This window comes from Malurus melanocephalus, unplaced genomic scaffold (assembly GCF_030028575.1).
Source record: "Malurus melanocephalus ecotype Western Australia unplaced genomic scaffold, MMel_1.1 scaffold_264, whole genome shotgun sequence".
Taxonomy (NCBI): Eukaryota; Metazoa; Chordata; class Aves; order Passeriformes; family Maluridae; genus Malurus; species Malurus melanocephalus.
Window position 1 is genome coordinate 166,697 of NW_026623496.1, and position 21,547 is coordinate 188,243.

The 21,547-nt window shown below is 39.3% G+C and overlaps 1 protein-coding gene across 1 annotated transcript in view; it reads left to right on the forward strand.

Moving 5' to 3' along the window:
- Positions 1–21,547, forward strand: part of MTHFD1L (methylenetetrahydrofolate dehydrogenase (NADP+ dependent) 1 like) — a 137,423-nt gene that overhangs the window by 10,451 nt on the left and 105,425 nt on the right. Inside the window, exons 8-11 of the mRNA XM_057375921.1 lie at positions 6,186–6,297; positions 11,056–11,135; positions 11,842–11,939; positions 15,819–15,992. Of these exons, the coding sequence (XP_057231904.1) occupies positions 6,186–6,297; positions 11,056–11,135; positions 11,842–11,939; positions 15,819–15,992 (464 nt within the window). The remainder of the gene's footprint in view (positions 1–6,185; positions 6,298–11,055; positions 11,136–11,841; positions 11,940–15,818; positions 15,993–21,547) is intronic.

The following is a 21,547-nucleotide window of genomic DNA, read 5'->3' on the forward strand; positions in this document are numbered from 1 at the left end:
GATCCCTCTCTGAACTCCAGGTCCTGCCTGCAGTCGGGGCGAGGTGCCGGGGACAGCTCCTGTGCGGGACAGCCCGTGCCACAGGGTGGCAGCCGAGGCAAAAGGATGGTGTCGAACCTCCGGGCTGTGGAGGCGCCGACAGGAGGAGGAAATAAATTCGAGCAGCTGCGGTAGAAAGTTCTCTGGCAAACCCGTGTTTTCTCAGCTGCGGATGTTTTTGTCAGGCTTGTCTCAGCTCTGGGCTTTTAAGTGACTGACAGCACTTAGGAAACATATGGGAGATGGAGTGCTATGAACTTGATCCTTGCCATGTCTCATTCCTCAGTTATTTCTCATGGCTTGGGGCTGTGCTAGAGGGCTGCTCTGGGCTGGATGGGGTGGGTGACAGGGTGGCCAGAGGTGTTTCCACCGGCTCACAGCAAAAAATTTGGATTGGGCCCAGAGCTGCTTGTGCAGTTCTGTCAATAGCTGGAGAGAATTCTGTTTCCTTCCATCCAGATGCTTTCCCATAACCGTGCTTTGCTTTTTGGCATTCCCCATGCAAGCTTACCTCTTGCAGCAGGTCACTGATGGGAAACAGATAGGGAGGCCTAAGTTTGAGYCTTTATGCACTTCAGTCTTCCCAGGGTCATTTTAGTTTTTGGCAGTAAAAGAGTTTGTACTTCACCTGTACAACTAAGCAGCAGAGCCATGGGGAAACCTACTGTCCTGTTCCTCACCTGTGAGCCTGGAGCAGCATGTCCCAGTCTGGATGTAACTCTGACAGTTAACTCTAGCTCCTTGATAAAATCTAATGCATGCAGGGAAAAGTCTCCTATTTCATATTCCCAGAAGCTGGAGAGTCAGAAACTGAGCACAAGTTTCCTACCAAACCACATGGTACTGCTGCCTTGTGGCAACCTGTATTTGAAGTACAATGTTGTTAGATAGCAAGATTATAAAATTTATATTCTTCTTCTTGTTTAAAATGCTGACTAAGTAAAAATAACTTAAGTGTTCATAAGGTTTCTTCTTTTGATTTTTTATTTGAACTTAGAATTAAGAAAATGTGTTAGTCAGTGTTGAGGTTTTTCAAAGACTTGGAAGAATCAATTCATGTTTTGTTTTTCCTGCACAATACACTAACTTTTCCTTGCTCTAAATGTGACACTTCTACAAAAAGTAGCAGTTTGTGTGCTGTTGTTTGGAAGCATAACCTGAGGTAGCATAATAACTTCACTTATGAAGTGAGAGATGAACTTTGGAAGAGTATGAACTTTTCACTGTGATGCATTTGTTTTGCAACATATAACAGGAAAGGGAAAATTTATCTTAAGGATAGGGGTATGTTATTTGTCTTAACCCCTTGGCCTATTTGGATTGAAGCACTAATCCTGACCTTAGTGATGTGATGCCTTTCTTAAATGGTTATTACATTACCTTAGACCGGCTCTGCTGATTTGTTCTTTTTAAAAACGACAGTATAACAACAAGTGTTTTCTTTAGAAATTCTTTTCATTTAAATCAGTTACACGAAACTGAGATTGTAGGGTTTTTTGGATAAGGTTTTGTATTGCTATGGACTTGTTATTGCTTCTTTTACTCCTGTACTTTTACAAAAATATTTTGAAAACGATCAAGAGGAAGGTATGTTTTAGTCCACCTTAGGAAAAGCTAACAACATGGGCATAGCTTTCCTAACAAACAGCATAATGCCTTCTAATGCTGACTTTGTGTGCTCCTTTGAAGCAAGTCTGTTCTATCCTATGACAGGAAAAGGGAATGAAATAAATAATGGAACATTTTCATTTCATTGATTTGATCTGAATGAATAATGGACAAAATTTCAATGTTCTTTTCCCTCCCCACTTCATGTTTTGTTAAGTTGAGCAGATTATTAATATTTCTTTTTGTTCCATTTTGGGTTTGCTTGACTTYGGCTCTTAAACATAATCATCACAGCACAGCTGAGCCGTGTCCTTCAGAACTCCTGAGCTTCCTGGATTTTCARATAATTCACAAATGAAAGAAAGCATTTTTGAAGGTTCTGGCACATCTGTGCAAAGTTGCTAGGAGAAAGCATTGTTCTTTTTGCACTGACATATTCAATGTAAAAGAAATTAGAAAGTGAGAGATAAATGCATAAGCATCTGGGTGGAAATACTTCAGATGTTATCATTCTGTTAAGCTTTGTGTCGATAACTCTTCAAAGCATGTTCACTGCTTTGTGTCTGAGGAAGGACCCAGTGACATACTTTTAGGAACATCTGCCTTGTAATTATAAAAGGGGACTCCCCAAAAGTCAGTTCAATATTACATGTGAAGAATGGGAGCTGACTTGTTTAATCCTGTGTTAAGTCAGAATTACGCTTTCTAGTTTGGAAGGAGGTTATCAAGTGAATTCATATAGAAAAAAAATGGATTGTTTTCTTGCCAAAAGATGGGTAATACTTCSTACCTGTAAGAAAACAGAATTTTGTTTCAGTCATCTAAATTCAGTCAGTCATTATTTYAGCAAGTTACCTTTAATGTAGTCTGTATGTGAAACATATCATGGCTATTCTAAGAGAGCTGCTGTCCTACAACTTTRTTGTACAAGAACTGAAAATTTTTCTATGTAGGTATAATTAGAAATAGAAAAGTTGTTTGCCAAAGTGAGGTTTGGAAGCAAGAGAGTGGTTCAGCTAGAGTGCTGAATGGGAGGTTCCTTTTCAGGTTGGAAAAGAACTTATTTTGGCTGCAGGGTGCTTTTCCTTAGAGCCAGCACTTAAGCTTCAAACTCTTAGACATCCCTTAGCCATTTGCTGTTCTAGTTCTGCTATCTTGGTAATACAAAAAGTCTTGTTACAGCAGAAGAATGCATTTTGTGTTGTGAACATGAAAGAACATGAGACCAGGTACGTGGCAGGAAAAGCTGGAAGGAACCACATAATGAGTACATTGGTGGAAAAAGTACCTGAAACTAGTCACTGACTTAAAAAAWTTTCAAGATTTCAGAAAGTAATCAGAATTGCTGTGGTTAAAGTGGAGCCTGATGTGTAACTGATGTGTGTAAAGATTCTTTTCGTAAAGAGAGTTGTGAAAAAACTTTTTATCAGACTCCTATTCTTCATCCTGTCTCTTAAATTTTATATGGCATAGCTTCATATCCAGGATGCTGAGGCGTTAACGTTTCAATTATAAATTTCAATTTTTATTTCGTTTGATCATGTATTTAAAAATGGCTTTTGTAGCAGTCCATTTTGACTATGGGAAAATGAAAATTTCATGCAGATTTCACAGCAAAATGGAGTTTCAGTTATCTGTAATATACAGCTACTTTGTGCCATTATCATTTAATACTTGGCTGGAAAGCCTGTATTGTTTTAACATTTGGTGTTCTGTCTTGGGAATGGGTGGTGCTTCTTAATCTGCTTCAATTTAAATCTTGGTGGAGAGGATCATWTTTTGTTATGAGGTAAGGTTTCAGATTATTTATTGGCACAGCTCTTCCCAACTGAAAAAATATTTACCGGTGAGAAGGCAGGATACTACTGGGCTATTGGCTTACTCTGTCTCCAGCCTGTTGCCTCGTGCAGTAGGGAGGGTTTAGCCTGATGCTTGTCATTCCTTCCTCTATCCAGCCTGATGGAATGGAGCCTTGCTGTCCAGGGAGCGTGGGGCAGGCAGCCACATGTTCTCCCTCATGGGTATCTCCTTGACCTTCTGGCCATGGCTGCCTGTAGCATCTGGTTCCTGTCACATGTGTCCTCTGTGTCCTCCGTCCAGGACTGCACTGCATTTGCTGGGGAAGCTGGATGTGATGATTTAATGGGACTTTTCCATCTCTAACGCCTGTGATTAGTTTCTGATGTAGGAGATAACCCTGAACACGCATGCCAGGCTTGCTTCTTGCTTCAGTGATTGAATGGGCAGTCAAAAGAGTAGATTACAGCAAGAGAGAAAAAGCTAAAAGCGAAGGAGGCATGGGCACAACTTCTTGCAAGGGAAACTAAAATTCCCTGATGAAGATCACATAAATCTCTTCCAAGGACACCCAGAAAGTATTTTGCTTTCAGTGGACTTGCTCTCCCAGTTTCTCCATATACTTTTAAAAAATACTCACAGGGGAAAAATGTCTCTGAAGTGTTTGTGATATATATTTTATTGACTCTGCAGGAACTTTTTCAATAGTTGCAGATAAAATACTATTTTCTTTTTAACGTAAGGAAAATGAAATCACACTGGGGAAAGTTCTGAGAAATCAGTGTGTCTTCAACCCATGGGACAACTCTTTGCTGCCATGTGATTCAATTTTTTTTTTCATGGGGGAGGTGGGGCGGGGCAATGAGATGAAAGGTCCAGCTGGTTTTCTGGTAAAATTTATGGGTATGTGCGACGTTAGCTATCRGAACCAGTGTTAATGTTGGCTGCAAAAATAATTGTGTTCAGCTGTTAAGAACATTTTTCAACATTAGGGTTGGTAGTCATAGAGATGAATATTTGGTCTCATCAGTTGTTTTCTGACATTACAGTTACATTGAATCAATTGTGTCATAAGTATGTTGGCTGCACATTCATCAGGATTATTACTTGTTGCATACAGCTCTCAACTTGTTCATCAATTCACGGTGCTGAGCCGTGTGCGAAGCTCTCAGTCCTTGTCCCAGAGGCTTTGCCTAGAAAGGCATCCTGACTTATAGTATTTGATTTATAACTGTTAGAATATGAATTATTTTTTCCCTTGCAAAAAAAAGGGCTGTGCTCATGCATCTGGGAAAAATCGCTGTTCTGCTCTGTGTTGATGWTGACTGTTAGAGCAGAGATTTCCTGCTTTTGCAGGGCAAAGTGTGCCTTCAGCATGGTATTCTTGGTGCATAGGTTATTATACAGCATGTTTTTATCTGAATTTCCTTGCAGGTCTCTTGGTGTCATTTGACCTGACACTGGTAAAGCATGGTGACTTATGTGGCCCTCTGGGAGTGGCACCTAAGCTGATATTTGCACCAGATTCTGGAGTGTGAGCAGTTTGAACCTGGCTGAATGACCATGCACAGACCATCACAGGAGTGTTGCTGGACATGTGACTGAAGCCTGAATCAGCTCGTGGCATTAGTMATTTGTCAAGCAACTAAACCTTCTCCCACACTTTTGGCTTTGTTTCCATATGTGGGTCTCTAAGGAGGGTTAGGCCATCCTTGTSTTGTCCTCTGAGGGGAAGATGGAGTTTTTTTAGTTTTCTGCCTTTTCCGCAGAAATTACGATGTTCTCCCCTCCCGGATGCTCAGCYGTGCCAAAAACCTGCTCTCCTGACAGGATTTGTAGCTGTTCTTTCTTGGCAAGAGTGTTGGGCAGGGTTGTGTCAGAGCACTTTTGGCCAAAAAAGAAGCTGGAACGCTTGTCAGTCACAAATGAGTTCGTAGAGTGGCTCACTGAGTTTGTGACACTTGGAATTAATTTACATTTATTCAAAATACTACCAAAACTGCTATATTTCTGAAATAATTTTTACATTCAGTGCTGTGCCTATTAAGCTTTTTTAGTGGATCTTTATAYATCTGCTTCTGGTGCTGTCCTTTATCTCATGGTGGTACAGGGTTCTGTTTCAGAGGGAGTGGGGGAAGAAAGGCACTTATGTCTTTGATTACAAGAATTTGTGTATTAGCCARTTTTGCTCCCAACATCTGTCAGGTTGAGCTAAATCAAGGGCAGTGATTAGCAAACATGAACTGAGAAGGCAAAAAGTGCTTTAATTGGTGTTCTTCAAAGGCACTCATCTTCACAGAAGGGGTCATCCTGCATTCCTGTCAGCTGGCCTGGTTTTCTACTGTCAGACACTCTGACTGTACTCTTTATAATTGCCTATTTACTGTCTTTCAACCCTTTTTAAGTTGCTCCAAGTTATCTTGGACTCTAGGACAACAGTAGAACTTTTCACATGGAGGGATATTATCCCCATTAAATATTGATACTGACTTTAACCCCACTCACCTGATCTCACARTTTGTTAACTTCATTTTAAATGCTSTTGTTCCTAATTTTTGTGGCAGTTAAGAATCAAACCATCAGTTTTGATCTTTCTTTTTTTGTTACTTGTTGTCTGTAAAAACTTTGCTCAAAAGGCTATTGCTTTAAAAGTCTRAATATTTTTGAGATGCATATTCAGGTATGTATTTCTAAGATTAAATGCTTGTTTTGTTTCTGGGGKTGTTTTGGGCTGTCCCTAGCTTCGTCACGCAGATGTGGTGGTGTTTGGCAGTAYGAAACCCAGTGATGTTCCTGTGAGCTGGATGAAGCCTGGAGCCACAATTATCAGTTGTGCTCACGACCTGCTCTCAGGTAAGAGGGGTTAGAAGTTGACAGTTCCTGCAAGTGATGCACTTTGAGAGCCTTTGAGGGGTGTGTGGTATCTTGGCAACACTGCAGTGTGGTTAAAAGCTGCATCTTTGCAGAATGGCCTCCAAAGGTGAGTGTGCAGGGCATGTGTGCAACTTGCTCCGATGTATAAATAGGAAAAAGATGTTGGGTGAGTGAAAAATAGTTGGAACAGATTCTTCATACCAGGATTGTTGAATAAGCGATGAGACAGTGGATTCAGAGAATTCAGAAGGAAGACTTTTGGGTCATCAGATGAGCTATTACATTGTGCTGTTTTGCACGGTGTCTTATCCTGTGACATCTGTGCACTCACCTGTAATATGGGGAAAAGAGAAGAAGGGAAGAAATACTGACTACAAAGTGCTGTGAAAGTGTCTGCAGAAAGTGGTGCAAGAGGGAGTACAGAAATCATGTGTCGCTAAGAAGAGGCAGAATGTCTCCTGCCTTAATTATTAATGATTAATTAGTAATTATTCCTACAAAAATGAGTTTTGGATTCACCTCCTTCCTTTTTCCTTGACTTGTTGTGGCCGGTGTATGTGTTCATTAATTCCTCAGTTGAAAAATGTTACAGAATTTTATTTGGATTAAAATTARGAAATCTTCCCATAAGTTATTCTGTTGCTAGAATAATGTGTAATAATAATTATAACATGTAATTTTACGTTTCCTGTAAAATTTTTAACAATTCTGTGAGGATCTSTAGATATTTTCTAGATTTTTGGTGTATATATGAATTTGACTGTTAGCATCTGCCTGAAATTATGCTGTGAATGAATAAGAAAATGAGAAAGTATATGGTTAGCGTGACTGGGTAATGTGGGTTTTTTAAAATCTTATTACAATTGTGCTAGATTGACATCTATTGATACAAAACTAGGGAAATGGGCATAAAGCTGGGAAAACCTAATTGCACGGTTTTTAAACTAGGGATATTCCCTGAGGACAAATTAAGCAGAACTAATGCAAGATCAGGCTCATAGTAAAGCAGCTGCTGTTCCCATGCAAAGCATGGCCTTAGCAATAGATTTCTTTCCTTGTCTTTCATGATATCCTCTTGACTTGAACAGGCACTGCTGATGTGGAAAATCTGGGTTATTATTCACTCAGTTGTCTGAAGGCATTTGGAGATTAATCTCTCACCTCCCAAAGCAATACTCTGATCCTAATGAGAATCTCAAGGGTGGGTACCAAGCCTTACCCCTTCCTGATGCTGCACAAATTGTCCAAAAATACATGTTTTCTTTTTCCTAGCCTAGTGAATAGGAGACTCCTTGCATCTCTCATGCCCATTTATTTCCCCTTGGGATTTTTGGATATAACTGTTAAATATCTGTGGGGCAGGGTTTGGCACACAGGTCTCTTCATCAGGTGCCCAACCTACTAGAATGACACAGTCAGACATGAAGGAAGAATGGGGGAGAAAGGGAAAGGGATAGAGAAGGGAGGGAGTCGTGGTACAGCAGTCATACCTTTAAACAAATTAAATCTCCCCTCCTCACTTTAAGCAGAAAAACCCCTTGTGTGACAGACGGGCTGGAGGTGCAGGTCTGTTCCTATAGGGTGGGATAAGCCGGYCCTTGCAGCCTGAGGGGTACCAGGAGTGATCGGACTCTCCCAGCACTGTTCTGCYTGGGGCAAGTCCCTCTTCCACACAATTCTCTCCATTAAAAAGGGAGTYTGAGCCTTCACAGACCTGAATGTTATGGAGTCTAACTGCATGCTGTTTAAGACTTGAATATCTGCGTGCCTTAGTTGCTCTAAAGAACTGTAGATAATATTAATGTTTCCATTGTCTGAAAGTGTGCTGTTAGAAAAACTGCATCACATATCACAGTAACATTCATTCCCAAGGCAGGAAATGTAAGATTTGGCATAAGTGTATACATTTCTTTGCATTTCTCAAGCTGTAGTAGTGCACTCTGTTGAGTACTGCATTATTTTGAAAGCATGAGATTTTTATCAAGATAATTCAAATAKAACTTACTTATGAAATATCTATCTCTCTTGATGTTTATACTTTTGAGATTGTCAGAACCTTGGAGAAACGATGAAATTACAGCAGAGTGCATTTTACCAGCTGTAAAAAAAGTTGTTCTCAAAGCTTACTAGAGATGTACATGAAACACAAGTGTCTGACAGGAAGAATGCACTTAGTTTAGTTGCAAGATGTTTGTGAAAAGCCTGTTGTGGAGTAGTGGTGACCTTGGAGAAACAACTGAATCTTATAACTGACTCTTGACTTCCATGGAATCTGGCTGAGGTGCTTGGAAATTGTTCTGGATTTTTTCTTGCTTTAGAAATGTCCGACTTAACATCTGTGGGGTCACAGGAGCTAAATGAAGCCTSAAAGCAATAATGGTTGTGAAGTAACTTTTGTTCTTGCTAGATAGTGCATGTTCTTGCTGGGTTTCCAACTTGCGTGGGCGTACATGTAGTCTAACACAAGTTTTAAAAGCTCTCAAAATTTGCAAGGACATAGCTGAATTGGGGAAGTGTAATAATGTGAATCGGGAGAGCAAAGTGCTCACTCCAAAGTGACAGTATTCTTTTTCAAGTGGTTTGTTTGTTTTTTTTTTTTTTTTAATCTGATCAAAGATTTTTAAATGATCACAATTTTAAAACATTGTGCAATTTTTTAGCAGTGTAACATCTGCATCTGTTCCACTGACATTCTTGGAATCAGGTGGGTGCTGGTTGTGTCTGGCAGGAATATACTTTATATGTAAATGGATGAAAATGAAAATAACTTTCTGAACAAAAATTAAGGATGCCAGAATTATTTGGCATTTGATGTCCAGCTCCTTTGGGGTCACTTATAAGCATGGTTTGTTAGTGGGAAATTCAGCCCTTTCCCTGCCTCTTCTCTATTCTGAGCTGCCTGAGCAGACCCGTAGCACCTGACAGCAGCTCTCTCTCATCTGCACAACAGGGCATGAGTCAGAGGAGGGAGCACCATGTCTGTAGTTCAGCTGATCTGACCGYAGTCCAAAGCAGAGAGTGCTATTCCAGCTTCCATCTGGAAAAATTATCCTAAGAGAGCTGTTGCAACTCTGTGATTGTCTTGCTAACTCCATGCGTGCATSACTTTCACCTCTGGTTTCACCTTCACCCCTGTAAAAGCTGCTTAGTCATTTGTGGGGTGATTGTAGCATAGGCAGTCTGAGAGAAATAGTTTATTGAAGGGAATTGTCTAATCTTAATATGTATTTACACACATGCTAGCTCTGCCCTGATTAAAAAAAGTCACATCAAGCCAATAACATAAAAAGTCAAAATGTTTCTGTAAAGCACAGCTGTCTGAAAGGGGGTTTTAAACTTCATTCTTCCAACTTCATTTGTCTGTTTGGCAGCTCTCCCAGCCTGGTCTCAAAGCAACAAGACTCAGCTTATGACTGTAATAGACTGTTCCAGTAAAATTCCTCCATCTAAATCYAAAGCTGAGCATCTCCAGAAGATTTTATTGTTTGTTTGTTTGTTTGTTTTAATTGCATGCAAGTGTTAATGCAAATAGAAGGACTTTTCAGACACTTTCTTAATTAGAGTTTAATATGAGGACTGTTGCCTTCAGCTTGGTTAGTTCTGTCACTGATGTGTGTATTCCTGCTGGCAAGGAAGTTTGGGAAGGGATCAGGAATATTTGGAGTGAGGCTGAGGGTGTCTGCAGAGAGGGTCTCTTGCCCTGTCAGTGATGGGTGGGGGAGTGGGCTGTAGCTGTGTGGGGCTGCTGGGTGGCTCCAGTGCGTGGCTCTGCTTGCCACGCTGTCCCCAGTCTGAGTGCTCTGTGCCCTGCTGCTGCTGCTGCTGCTGCTKGGACMAAGTAGGGAGGGGTAATTGTGCAAGGCAACGTGAGCCTTTTATGACCGGTAGAGAAGGGGTGAGCAGAGCGAGAGCTTGACCAGGTCAGGGTTTGCACTTCAGTTCCCCTGTGACGGAAAGGCTAAAGCTGTCAGCGTACAGTTGTTATTTTTTATTACAATTGTGTCTACGCCCTTCAGAATGTAGTTAGGGCCTTGATATGCCCAAAGAGACTAGATTGTGAATTTTGGAGAAATTGTGTCTAGATAAAAGTCAGAGAGCAACAGCAGAAGAACATGCCAGAAGAAGGATTACAGCAAAATGACAAAATAATATATTTAGTTAGGGTAGCTAATGTATGATTATCATTTGATATATTGCAACTAGAAATAATTACAACTGTCTCTGATGTTGRAGTCACTCTGAATTGTGTAGACTCTCCAGAAAACCTGCTTTTACTATCATGCTGCTGAAGATAACTATTGCTACTCAAAAATTTTTGCATAAACTGTTTCCAAGTTATAATAATCCTATATGGTATTTGTGATTATTTCATAGTTCTCTTACACTATAATGTATGTGTCAAAAGACAGTCTTTACCATGCTCATTTAGGTGTTCTGTTTAAGAATATATACAGCTTTTCAAATCCAGCTCTGTGAATTTTTTTTTTTTTGTGTGGGTTTGTGTAATATGTTTCAGAACATGTTTCAGAACATATAGTTACTCTGATTTCCACAGTATATTCATCCTTCTGGGTGATTTCGATGTATTAAAGAAGCTGCTTATAATTTTGTCACTAATATTGTTAAATTTCAAGTCAACTTTCAGGGAATTTTTATTAGTATATAACTTTCAAATACACATGTTCCCACTCACAAAAACTTTGTGATTATTATTAGTGCAATACTTATATTTTTCAGAGAAACACAACTGTGGTCAGCAAGATAACCCTGCTGGTGAAAAGACTGTTGGTTCTCTTGCAGTAGCAATCAGAATGCAGGTTAGTGTACCTTCAAGTGTTGTGGATTTGTTCCCTTTTTGTAAGTTGTGGAAATCGCTTCTACAGTTTAGATTTTAACTTTTGTTTTGCTCTTTTGAACATCTTACATGACTTCCATTTTAATAGCAGTTCTTAATCAGATAGAGTAATATCTATTGCATTTGATTAGAGAAAGATAAATTAAAACTCAAACATCTCATAATTCTGGTTAATGCAGTAAAGCTTGGCAGAAGCACTTGTGTCAATAGGCTAATGTCACTCACTCTGGTAAGACTGTGAAGATTAATTGTGTGTGTCTGCATTTTTGCATCATGATGGATAGAGAGTCCAAAAGTTTGTTATTTAATGTGGAAGCAGCRTGAGTCGGTCAATGAGCAGTCAGTATCTTCCATTATTTTTAAGGTGTGAGAGAAGAATAATAATTCTCCATCTTACAAGAATGAAGTCTCCAACTGCCTAATTAGAGACTTTTCTCTGCCACTTTTGTGTTAATGGAGTTGTTTCTTTTTGAGATGTGGTCAAACAATAGGAAAGGGGCTCTTATTTTGTCCGAAAACCAGGAAATGGAAAAAAATTTAAGTTTGGGGGGGGGAGATTGTTAGCCTTTGCCATAGAAGTTATTTCAACATACTCTAGAGTTGGTTTAAAATGAGTGTTCAGCATTTATGATGCAGCTGTTGTGTGCTGTTTTCTTGTTTGAAACCAGAACATGGTAAAAAATATGGAGCGATGGATCCAGTCCCAGCAATCCAGGAAGTGGGACCTCCACTGCTTGAAACTGCAGCCCCTCTCCCCAGTGCCCAGGTAATAAGTGCTTTGGAAGGAAAAAAACCCTAAAAATATTTTTGAAAGGAGTAAGCAATTATGACAATCAAAAAATGTTCTGTGCCTAATTTATTTTCARTCTTATGTGGACTATATGTTGTGCCATTCTCCTGCATGCTTCATTGTGATCAGGTGGTTCTGTTTGCTGTCAGTTTTTACTTTGATGATACGCATTGGAGCCAGGCTTTATTTAGTGAAGACCTAAAGCTGGAAGGTTTCATTGAAGAAGGGAGGCGAAGCCTTGTGCAGCATCAACAGAAATACAAAAGATGAGAAGTTCCTGATGGCTAAACCCTGATGTAGGAAGGTGTTTGGTTAAGGCTTGAGGATTTCAATGCCATTTGAGCTTGTGTTTATTTTCTTCCCTCAGCCGAGGGACTTTCTTGTGCATTAGACTTTTAAATTCCTGTGTGGGTGTGAAAAGCAGGAAGCATATTTATTCTCATAGCCAGAATCTTTTCAATCAGTTCCTGTCATTCACTTCACAAGGCCCATATCTGGGCCACAGGGATTTCAGGTCTGCCTTGGCACTCCTGCTGACATCTCTGACATTTGAGCAGCCTGAGCTCTTTACTGTGCTGAAGTGCTTTGCTACGTGTTGGCTGAGTTGGGTGACAGACCGAGGAACCAGTGGCTCAAAGTCAGGATAGTGTTGACATTTTTCGGTGCTTATTCATATACCTGCTTCTGCAGATGCTGGAGAAACCTCACTCCAGAAGAAAGTCAGAAAAACAGCTGGAACTGCAGCAGGCTTACCCTGGAGGATAGGAAGTTTTGGAGGGTCTTATTATTGTGTCTAAATAAAATGTACAATAATACAAAGAGGACCAAGGCTCTTTTCAGTGGAGCCCAGTGACAGAGCCATAGGCAGTGAGYGCACATTGAAACCCAGGAAGCTCCATGTGAACATCAGGAAATACTTTTTCACTGTGAGGGTGACCAGATGTTGGCACCAGATTGTCCAGGGTAGTTGTGGAGTGTCCATCCTAAGAGATATTCAGAAGCCACCTGGACATAGGCAACCAGCTCTGGATGTCCCTGCATGAGCAGGGGGCTTGGACCAGATGACTTCCAGAGGTCCCTTCCAACCTCAGCCATGCTGTGATTCTGTAATCCTGATTCCTACTGCTGTCTTTTTGGGAAAAATGTTGTCTATTCTAAGCATTTTGATTTACTTTTCACTGTTTCTTACAACAGTTTAATGGGAATGGACACAAATGTAATTTAAACCAGAGATGCCAAAAGAAGTTTTCTCTTGTGACCAGGGGCACAAGGGGGCAGAAATGCTTGAGCTTTTTCTGGGCTAGCATGTAACATTTCTAGAATTGAAGCCTGAAAAAACTCTCTTTAAATAATATGATTAAAAGTTAAAGTTTGCAATGTCATGGATGTGGTGGTAAAAAAAACCTCCAAAAAAAGTATTCCCAACCCTCTTTATGACATTGTGTGTTTAATACATAAATAATTATGTGATTAATAAATAATTGTGTACATATATGCACCATAATATATATAGTATCTATATGTAAAAAATAWCATATATAACATATATATAATATAATTAGTAATAGGACTTGCAGTAATCTGCTAACTCTACAGCTTTGTCTTTTTTCTTTTAAATATAAAGAAATCCTTCAGATGGAAAGTATCCTGTAATAAAATGTAATCTTGCAGTAATACACCACGTTGTGTGGAAACAGATGGAGTTTTCATTGAAAATGAGGCAAAGCTGCTTCAGCACTAAAACTAAGAACATCTGCTTTTTGAGTTCTGTGAGATCTGGGTTGAAGTATTTCCAAATATACTGGAAAAAGAATGGAAAATTTTCTTACAGCATGCAGTAAAAAAAATGTTAGYACACAGGTGAGTAGATAGAGAGCCTTCCTCCATCTTTTAAATTTTTCTGCATTTTGTAAATTATCACTTAGCATTGTCAGTGATGGACCTCTTGCTTAACAGTTTTGGTTCATGCAGAAGAACCACTGTTGCACATCTCCAGCAACTGAATAATGTAACGTATTGAATAATTGTGGTATTTCCAGTATAGAGAATATATTGTCAGACTAAAAGAGTCAACTGCAAATACAGGCTTCTAAATTTCAGGTATAACCAAATCTTTAATTTCCCGTGTTTTAGGAAAATATATTTAATAGGAGGAAAAAAATGCAAATGAACTTCTTCATATTAGTCTACATCCTTCTCTTCTTGCTAAATGCACCAATTGCTTTAATCGGAGAAGAGTCACCCTGAAATTTTTTCTTGTTTAGATCTTTAAGGGACCACACTGCCATCAACTTAGCAAAAATTTGCTGGTACTTGAGTTGTTTTYATGTAGTAATTTCTGAGTGAAATCTTGAGATGCTCTTTGCCATGTGATGTTTGTAAGCCATTCTGTCTTATATTCTTGTTGCATTTTTATGGCTAGTTGTGTTTGAAGTCAGACATAGGAAAGCCAAAGGTACATCCTTCTGTGAAAGAGGGTGCACTTAGAAGTCTTTGAAAGAAAGCAGGCTCCAGGTTAGTAGTGCGGTGATGGAGTGACTCCTTGACCTGTAGAACTGGGTTATGTCATTGTTTGGATGGATGGTTTCTGGGTTTCCCTTAGCTGCTGCAGGGTGAAAAGGGGAATACTTGAGAGCTACAAATTAATAATGGACCCAGTTTAGGATTTTCTCRAAGATTTGCAAGCAATTAAGTTGGTGCAGACTGATCATTTGCTGGTGGATGCAGAACAGCAAAAATCCACACRCAGAGTTGAGATCTGGCAGTAGTTTTATGTTCTCCAGTGGATATTTAAGGCCTTGCAGACTGTTTGAAAGTTCAGGACATGAGCTTTCATGCCATTGCCAGATTCTGTCCTAAAAATATTGTGATTAACTGAAACTACAGGAGGGAGTTTATCCTGGTTAGGCTGAAAGTAATTTTTTAAGTTATTTTTGTGGCAATGTGAACAATTCAAAGCCAAAGGAGACAACTCTTCACATCTTCTGTGCCAGTCCCTGGACTTCCCTGCCGCAGGAGCTTACAGCTGCTGAGCACCTCTGTGGACATAATGGGCAATAGGTCAAGCTCACAAATGAAAAATCCATGAAGAAGTATTAAATCCAAAGACCTCAGGTTGTCTAGGTCAGGAATTGTAGATATAACTGTGTCCCTACTACAAGCACAACCACAGGCTGTCTGTGCGCTTGCCTCAGTGGCTGCTCACAGCCCTTGCTGGAGCTAGTTCAGCAAGCTCCCTGGATGTCTTGGCTGAGCYCTGTGCTTTAGACTCGTGCTCTGTGGCCATTCTTAGTTTAGCTGTGTTTTAGAAGTGCATKAGTTGCTCTTCAAGTGCCTGGTTTCCTTTGGTGCCGTGGTGGGGGAGTAGCAAAGCTGGCGCTGCTCTCAGGTGGAAGGCACTACACGCAAAGGCTTCGGGTTCAGCGAGTGCGTTTGTGTGACTGGCAGCCAAGGAATGCCTGCGCTTTTTAGTAAAAAGTGCATGTGCTGAAATATGCTGTGAAGGAGGAGAACAAAAAGAAAAAYAAAACCAGAAACTTCCATTCCAATGGGACAGGCTAGAGCATCCAGCAGACACGTCTCCAGCTTGATATGAAAGCATTACGTAATATTTGGAATCTGATTAAACAAGAGTTCTCTGTGAAGAACAGTTGTAACAATTAACAAACACTGTACGTGATTTTCAATGTTATAGGTGTTAGTTAATATGTAGGTTTGGTTAATAAAATGTGAGAGAGGATTGAAAAACTCSTTACAATAACTCCATTGTTGGATTATTTGCTGTTGTTTTGTGCTCTGTTGTCGACCACCTAAGCTGAGAGAAATCTCCTGGCTCCTATTTGTTTTCTTTTCCAGTGATATTGAGATTTCCCGAGCACAGAGTCCAAAAGCTGTTGATGTACTTGCCAAGGAGATAGGATTGCTTACAGATGAAATTGAGATCTATGGCCAAACCAAAGCCAAAGTACGTTTGTCYCTGCTGGAAAGGTTAAAGGATCAACCAGATGGAAAATATGTTCTAGTTGCTGGGTAAGAATGCACTATAATGTCATTAATGTCCACTCTTTCCACTCTTWTTAATATAAACATGTGACTTACATCTTTTTTATACACTGCACAAATAAGAATCTTGAATGTTTTCATCTAGGTTTTTCATGTAGGTTGCTATTTTCTGGAAGTGAGCAGGTTTTGAACTTTTTTTTAAGTAATACAGCTTTTCTCCCAAATGGTTGTTACTGTACGAAAGTGTATTTTATAAAAGGTAATTTTTTCTATGATTCTGTGAAATGTTAGCTGTTGGTACATGAAGTTTTTCTTACTTTCATCAGAATTTTAAATGTTTAACTTGGATATTTAAGGCTGCTTGTATTGTGGCTGTTTATAAACAAACATTAACAGAAGCTACATGCTAATCTGTTGATATTAACAATAAATACTTTTTTTATTGAAGAGCAGATTACAAAGTTTAAAAAGCCATGTTTTTTCTCTGAAATGTAGACATGTCTCCAGGCAGGCTTATCCTGCTTGCTTTTCCCACGATTATAGCAAATGCTGTGCTCAGCAGGAATTATGMACTTCTCTTCTGAAGAGCTTCAAGTTTTTCTTCCATTCAGTGACACAATTTTTTCATTCACCTGGTTTATTAAGTGGAAACTTCTGCTTGTGAACAAACATGTGAAGGTTTTCATTAATATTTAAATTGCAGTGTGTTCTTTATATTCTGAGTTAATCTATTGGTTGCTTCCTTTTAAGTAARCCCATTCAGGTTTAAAATACAAAATTAGACTGGTCCAGAAGAAGGTTGTTGTTGACTGCCTTGATCTACTGATTCCTTACCTTTCAAGCATTTCTCGAACTGTTTGCTTTACTGCCTTCCCATGGGAACAACCTGGATTTYTGACACTGTCTGAGATGCAGTTGTAGACTGAGAGATTTGATGTTACAAAGCTGAGGCAGGCAAGTTATGAAGCTCTCTTCAAAGCAATGCTTTGAAGAAGTCCAGTTTTAAAGATATTCTTGGAGGATGCTGGAGCAGTTAAGAGAAAGAAATAATAGCTGATTGAGTTTGGTTTCCTTTGGTAGAGTTTTGKTTTGGTTTGGGTCTTTTTGCGGCATTGGAGAAACAAAAACAGGTTTGGTATTTCGCTGAGCTTGAAGAAAGTTGCTGCCATGTATTTTCATGCTTGTATTGTCAGCACCATCAATTGGGCACCTTGCTGCAGGCTGATCCAGGCTTCCCTCACAACAAACCTCTCACAAGATGARAAGGTTATTTGAAGATATCTCGAGGTGCAAAGATAGCAAGTTGCAAAGCCCCATTTGGGTGGATTTTAGTTGTGTCAAATTGCATACAACACTGCTTACATTTCTTCATGCTGCTTTGTCTCTCTTTCTCCTTCAAAGATGTCTCAAGGAATTGTCACAGAAAGCAGTGTGGGAGAAAGGTGGAATGAATGCAGTTTTGATCAGCACGATGAAAAACTGGCAAAAAGTAGAATATTGTATCCTCTCTCAAGTTTACATTAAATGTACAAATACACAATGGTGTTTCAGAGACAAAAGGGCTGGGTTTGGTGCCTACCCAACCTGATGATGCAATGTGTTGCTATTTGTAACATSTCTGAAGTCATTGCATCTTGTGGGGTTAGTGCAAAGCCACATCTGCAGAAGTGCCTGGGCAAGGTCACTACACTGGTGGGAACATTCTCTTCTGAGGGAGTTTAGAGCTTGACTTTGAAATATTGTACATATAAAATATACATATAATGTGTGTTTATATTCTCTCAGCTGCTCTCATTTGCTGAAATGGCTGTAGCAGATGACAATGATTTTARGAAAAACAGGGAACTCTGTCTGATGGGGAAATGTTCAGTACAATGAAAATWGAGTATCACTAAAGTGTGGAAAYTGGGGAGTGAAATAGTATCCTCATTTGCCTTCATTCTCTCCCTGCCAARGCAAGGTCAAACTGAACCTGCCATTTGGATTATTATGTTTGTTTACAATAACCAAAGATATTTAAAAATCATTTTAGAATGAGGCAGTATAGGTCTTCAGAATAAATTTTCAGTGCTTCRAAGAAGCATTTAAGATATATGCTGGTACTTAAGGGTCTGGTGGAAATATTTATTATATATGATGGGAACTTCTCGAATGTGAAAGGAGTGTAAATTCTGTGTGCGTGTATTCAAGAATCTGCAAGATCTCCAACCTCCATCCGTGATGCAGCCAGCAATATTTGTGCCTCTAAATGCATATTCAGGTCTAAATGTTTCACAGTGTCAAGMAATTTATAGGTATTTGCTGCAAATGCATGTCTGCTTTATTCCTGATGTGCTGAAAACCAAACTTCTTGTTCTGAACAGCAAAATGCAACTAAAATGTGCCTTTTTATCTCTAAGGATAGTTGCATTTACGGCTCTTTAAAAAGCTGCTAGCTGCAAAGTCTTTTTTCTTCTTTCTAAATGCAAACAAATATGCCTAAGTGTTTCCTGCTATATAAACTTTGTATGCTGAAATATTGCTGTTTCATTAATGGATCATGATGCCCAAAAATAGAATGAAGACTTTATTTCTTCATAACTTCTATTTTCTTCTGTATGGAGACCAATCTTTTCTTTCTCCTTTTTTTTTTTTTAATTCTTGCTGTTTTATTTTGTGTTTGGCTTGCTGTAGGGCTCTCGTGTTAAGACTCTGTGGGGGCAGAGCCACAAGTTATCATGGAGTAATAGGTTCTTGAGCATCAGCTGCCTGTAAACAGGCTTTTTGTGTGCTAAACAATTCTTTTCAGGATAGGTTAACTCAAAACTGCCTCCACTCATTGCCAGCTGAGAGCATGCAAATGAATGCAGCTTGTGCATGACCTAGGAGCTAAGTTTAGTGTCCAGGGTAACTTAATCTTGCATTCAAGCATGTAGATGGCGTATTCACAAACACAGTATGAAATTACAGCTCAAGTTTGTGAGAATCTGTGTGTGTGTGTGTTTGTGTGTTTGTATGTGTCTACATCTTGTTTCTAAATGCTCCAGTGCTGTGGCTTTTAGCAGATAATTCTGGAAACTTGTTCGCTTCAAAAATGCAAGATGAGGAAGAATTAAAAGTGGAATATTATGAGATATAATGGTGCTTTTAGTAAGAAGTGTGTTGAATTTTAAATGCTGGAAAATTTAAAAACTACTTTTCTCCTAACATTAATCGATTATTCTGTGATGAACTACCTTTTTGGTAAATAAAATAGTAATGTAATCCTTAWGTGATGGTAAACATTTGGGGGATAGAAATTGCAGATTTGTAATTGCATTTTTCTTCTAATAGGTATGTRTTGGATTGTGTTTCTTTTCACTGTGTCTCTGGCTGCAATGTGCTTAAAAGCTAAGCAAAAGGAAAACAAAAATTAGAAGAAAGATTCAGGGAAGAACAAGAGGGGGAAATACCCCTGTGTTGATGCCCTGAATTGTCTGACAGTCCCAAGTAGAGTCATAGTTGAGACAGTTTGTCATGTATTGGTCATGTGGTTGCACTGTTCCTGACTGGGATTGTCTTGTATGAGCCCAGAGTAGATTTTGAGAGTTTGTAGTGGAGAATTCCTCTGTTTTTGTCTTTTTTTCAGTTATTTTACCTTCATAGTGGTCTCTGTGCTTTTGTATTTGGAATCTCCCAAAGGATGCCATGGCAACACTGTCATAACCTCATCTCGATAAGGTGACAGCAGTTGCAACACTTCTGGGCTCRGAAATACATTTCTGACAATTGTAATCTGGGATGGGAGATGGATGTAGGTGGGAGATCAATTACCCATGGCCTCCATAGCCCGGCTTTGCAGGCTTCCACGTGGATCACAGGAATTATGAACTCACTAAAATCTTTAAATCTGCTGATATCTGTGAGCTGAAGGTAGGAAATTTGAAAGAGAATTGTCACATATCCAGTGAAGTTCTTGCTGGAGTCACTGYGGCTGGCGTAGCTGTGAGGAGGTTACAGATGGTGCGCTGTATCATCTCCCTGTTTGTTTATTTTCTCTTTGGGAGACCTCATGTAGCTTTCCCACAGAAACAGCTCTGCTGTAAGCTAATGTGATGTATAACAAACAAACAGAAAGTCTGCATATTCTTATCTTTTTTGGATATACATAAAGAGAGAAGGCTTTCCAATGTTATGGAAAACTTGCTTTGCCAAGGAGCTGATGACTGCTTGGTAGGTGGCAAAGTAAGTTTTAAGGCAGAAAATGATTGTGGGGTTTCTGTGTTTTCATTGAAAACATACTAAAGAAACTAAATTTGAAGAATAATGCAAATGCCTGTAAAAGTTTCCTGAAGTTCATTAAAATGTATTGCATTTTAAAGGAGGTTTTCCCTCAATTTGCATAAGGTTAAAACATGGCATTGCACAGTTGAGCTAAAGTTAGCCATTGGCAGTTGTAATTTTATACCCATGTGAGCAAGTGACCTAAGCTATTGAGAGTGTAGGCTTAGTAGTGTAGCCAGCAAAAACAGCTCGATGTCCACAAAACAGCTTAAGTGGATTATTTCATTTATAAAACCCAATCAAAGTAGAGCAGGTACAAAAGCTAAGATACTTTAAATAAGCTTTCAAAAGGAAATTATTGGAATAGAATTTTCATTACAGTGAAATGAATGTTGTTCTTTTTCTTTTAACCAATGTTTAAAGCTGAGATTTTGGTAGCTGCTGAAAAGAATAAATAACTGTTTAGCTCTTGAGGCTTCCTGCCAGTTTAATCARTGAGCAGTGGTGTGTTTCTCTTTTTGCTTCTGGAGAAATCTCTGTCCCACAGAAAACTCCCAGTGCTTTCTGGTTCATTTTACACAGTCATTTTGGAGCAGGCCTGTTGAGTTACCAGAACATTTTAGCAATATTACACTTGATTGTGTCTTGTCTTCTGTGACAAGTAGATACTTTTCTTCATGCTAACAAGATRCCTTCTGGTTATGCATTTGTCAGTTCCAATTTCCTTTCATTTGCTGGGTAAGAGGCTGCATCTTTGRTTCTGCTGGTTTCATAAGGGTTGTAAAGAGTCCCTGTGTTGCTGTGCATGGCAGATCAGCCACCTGCCAGGTTTTGAGCTGAACYGAGTAAATAACTAGGGGTGGTGTCTGTGACTTCTCTTGAACGTGAGCTTCATTTGTCTGATGCTCACAAATAGAGGTAGCCACCAACAGGATGCACTGCAAATGCAAATTGTTCTGTTAGTAGTGCACCMTTGTGTGCACCAAGTTTTAGGGGGCTGTGGAAAGTTCTTGACTGGTACCTTCCAGTAGACAGTTATAGGTGTCTCTTTCATAGTGGAATATTTTCTTTTTGGTGTTTTGTTACTGTTGCTTTTTTTCTTTTTTTAGTTTTGTTGTTATTTTTAAATAATTGATAGCTTCAAGAGCTGTTACTGTGTTAAGCCTTTGAATGCAGTAATRCCTCAGGATTACTCATATATTCCTTAAATCTGGCTTTAATGCACAGGAATAAGAGGATCAAGTAAATGAGATTAGGACAATRGAAAAAAGTGAATGAGATAGTAGGAGAACAAGGGGTGAGGAGAATTCATGCTAAGAGTTACTAGACTGAGTTTTGGG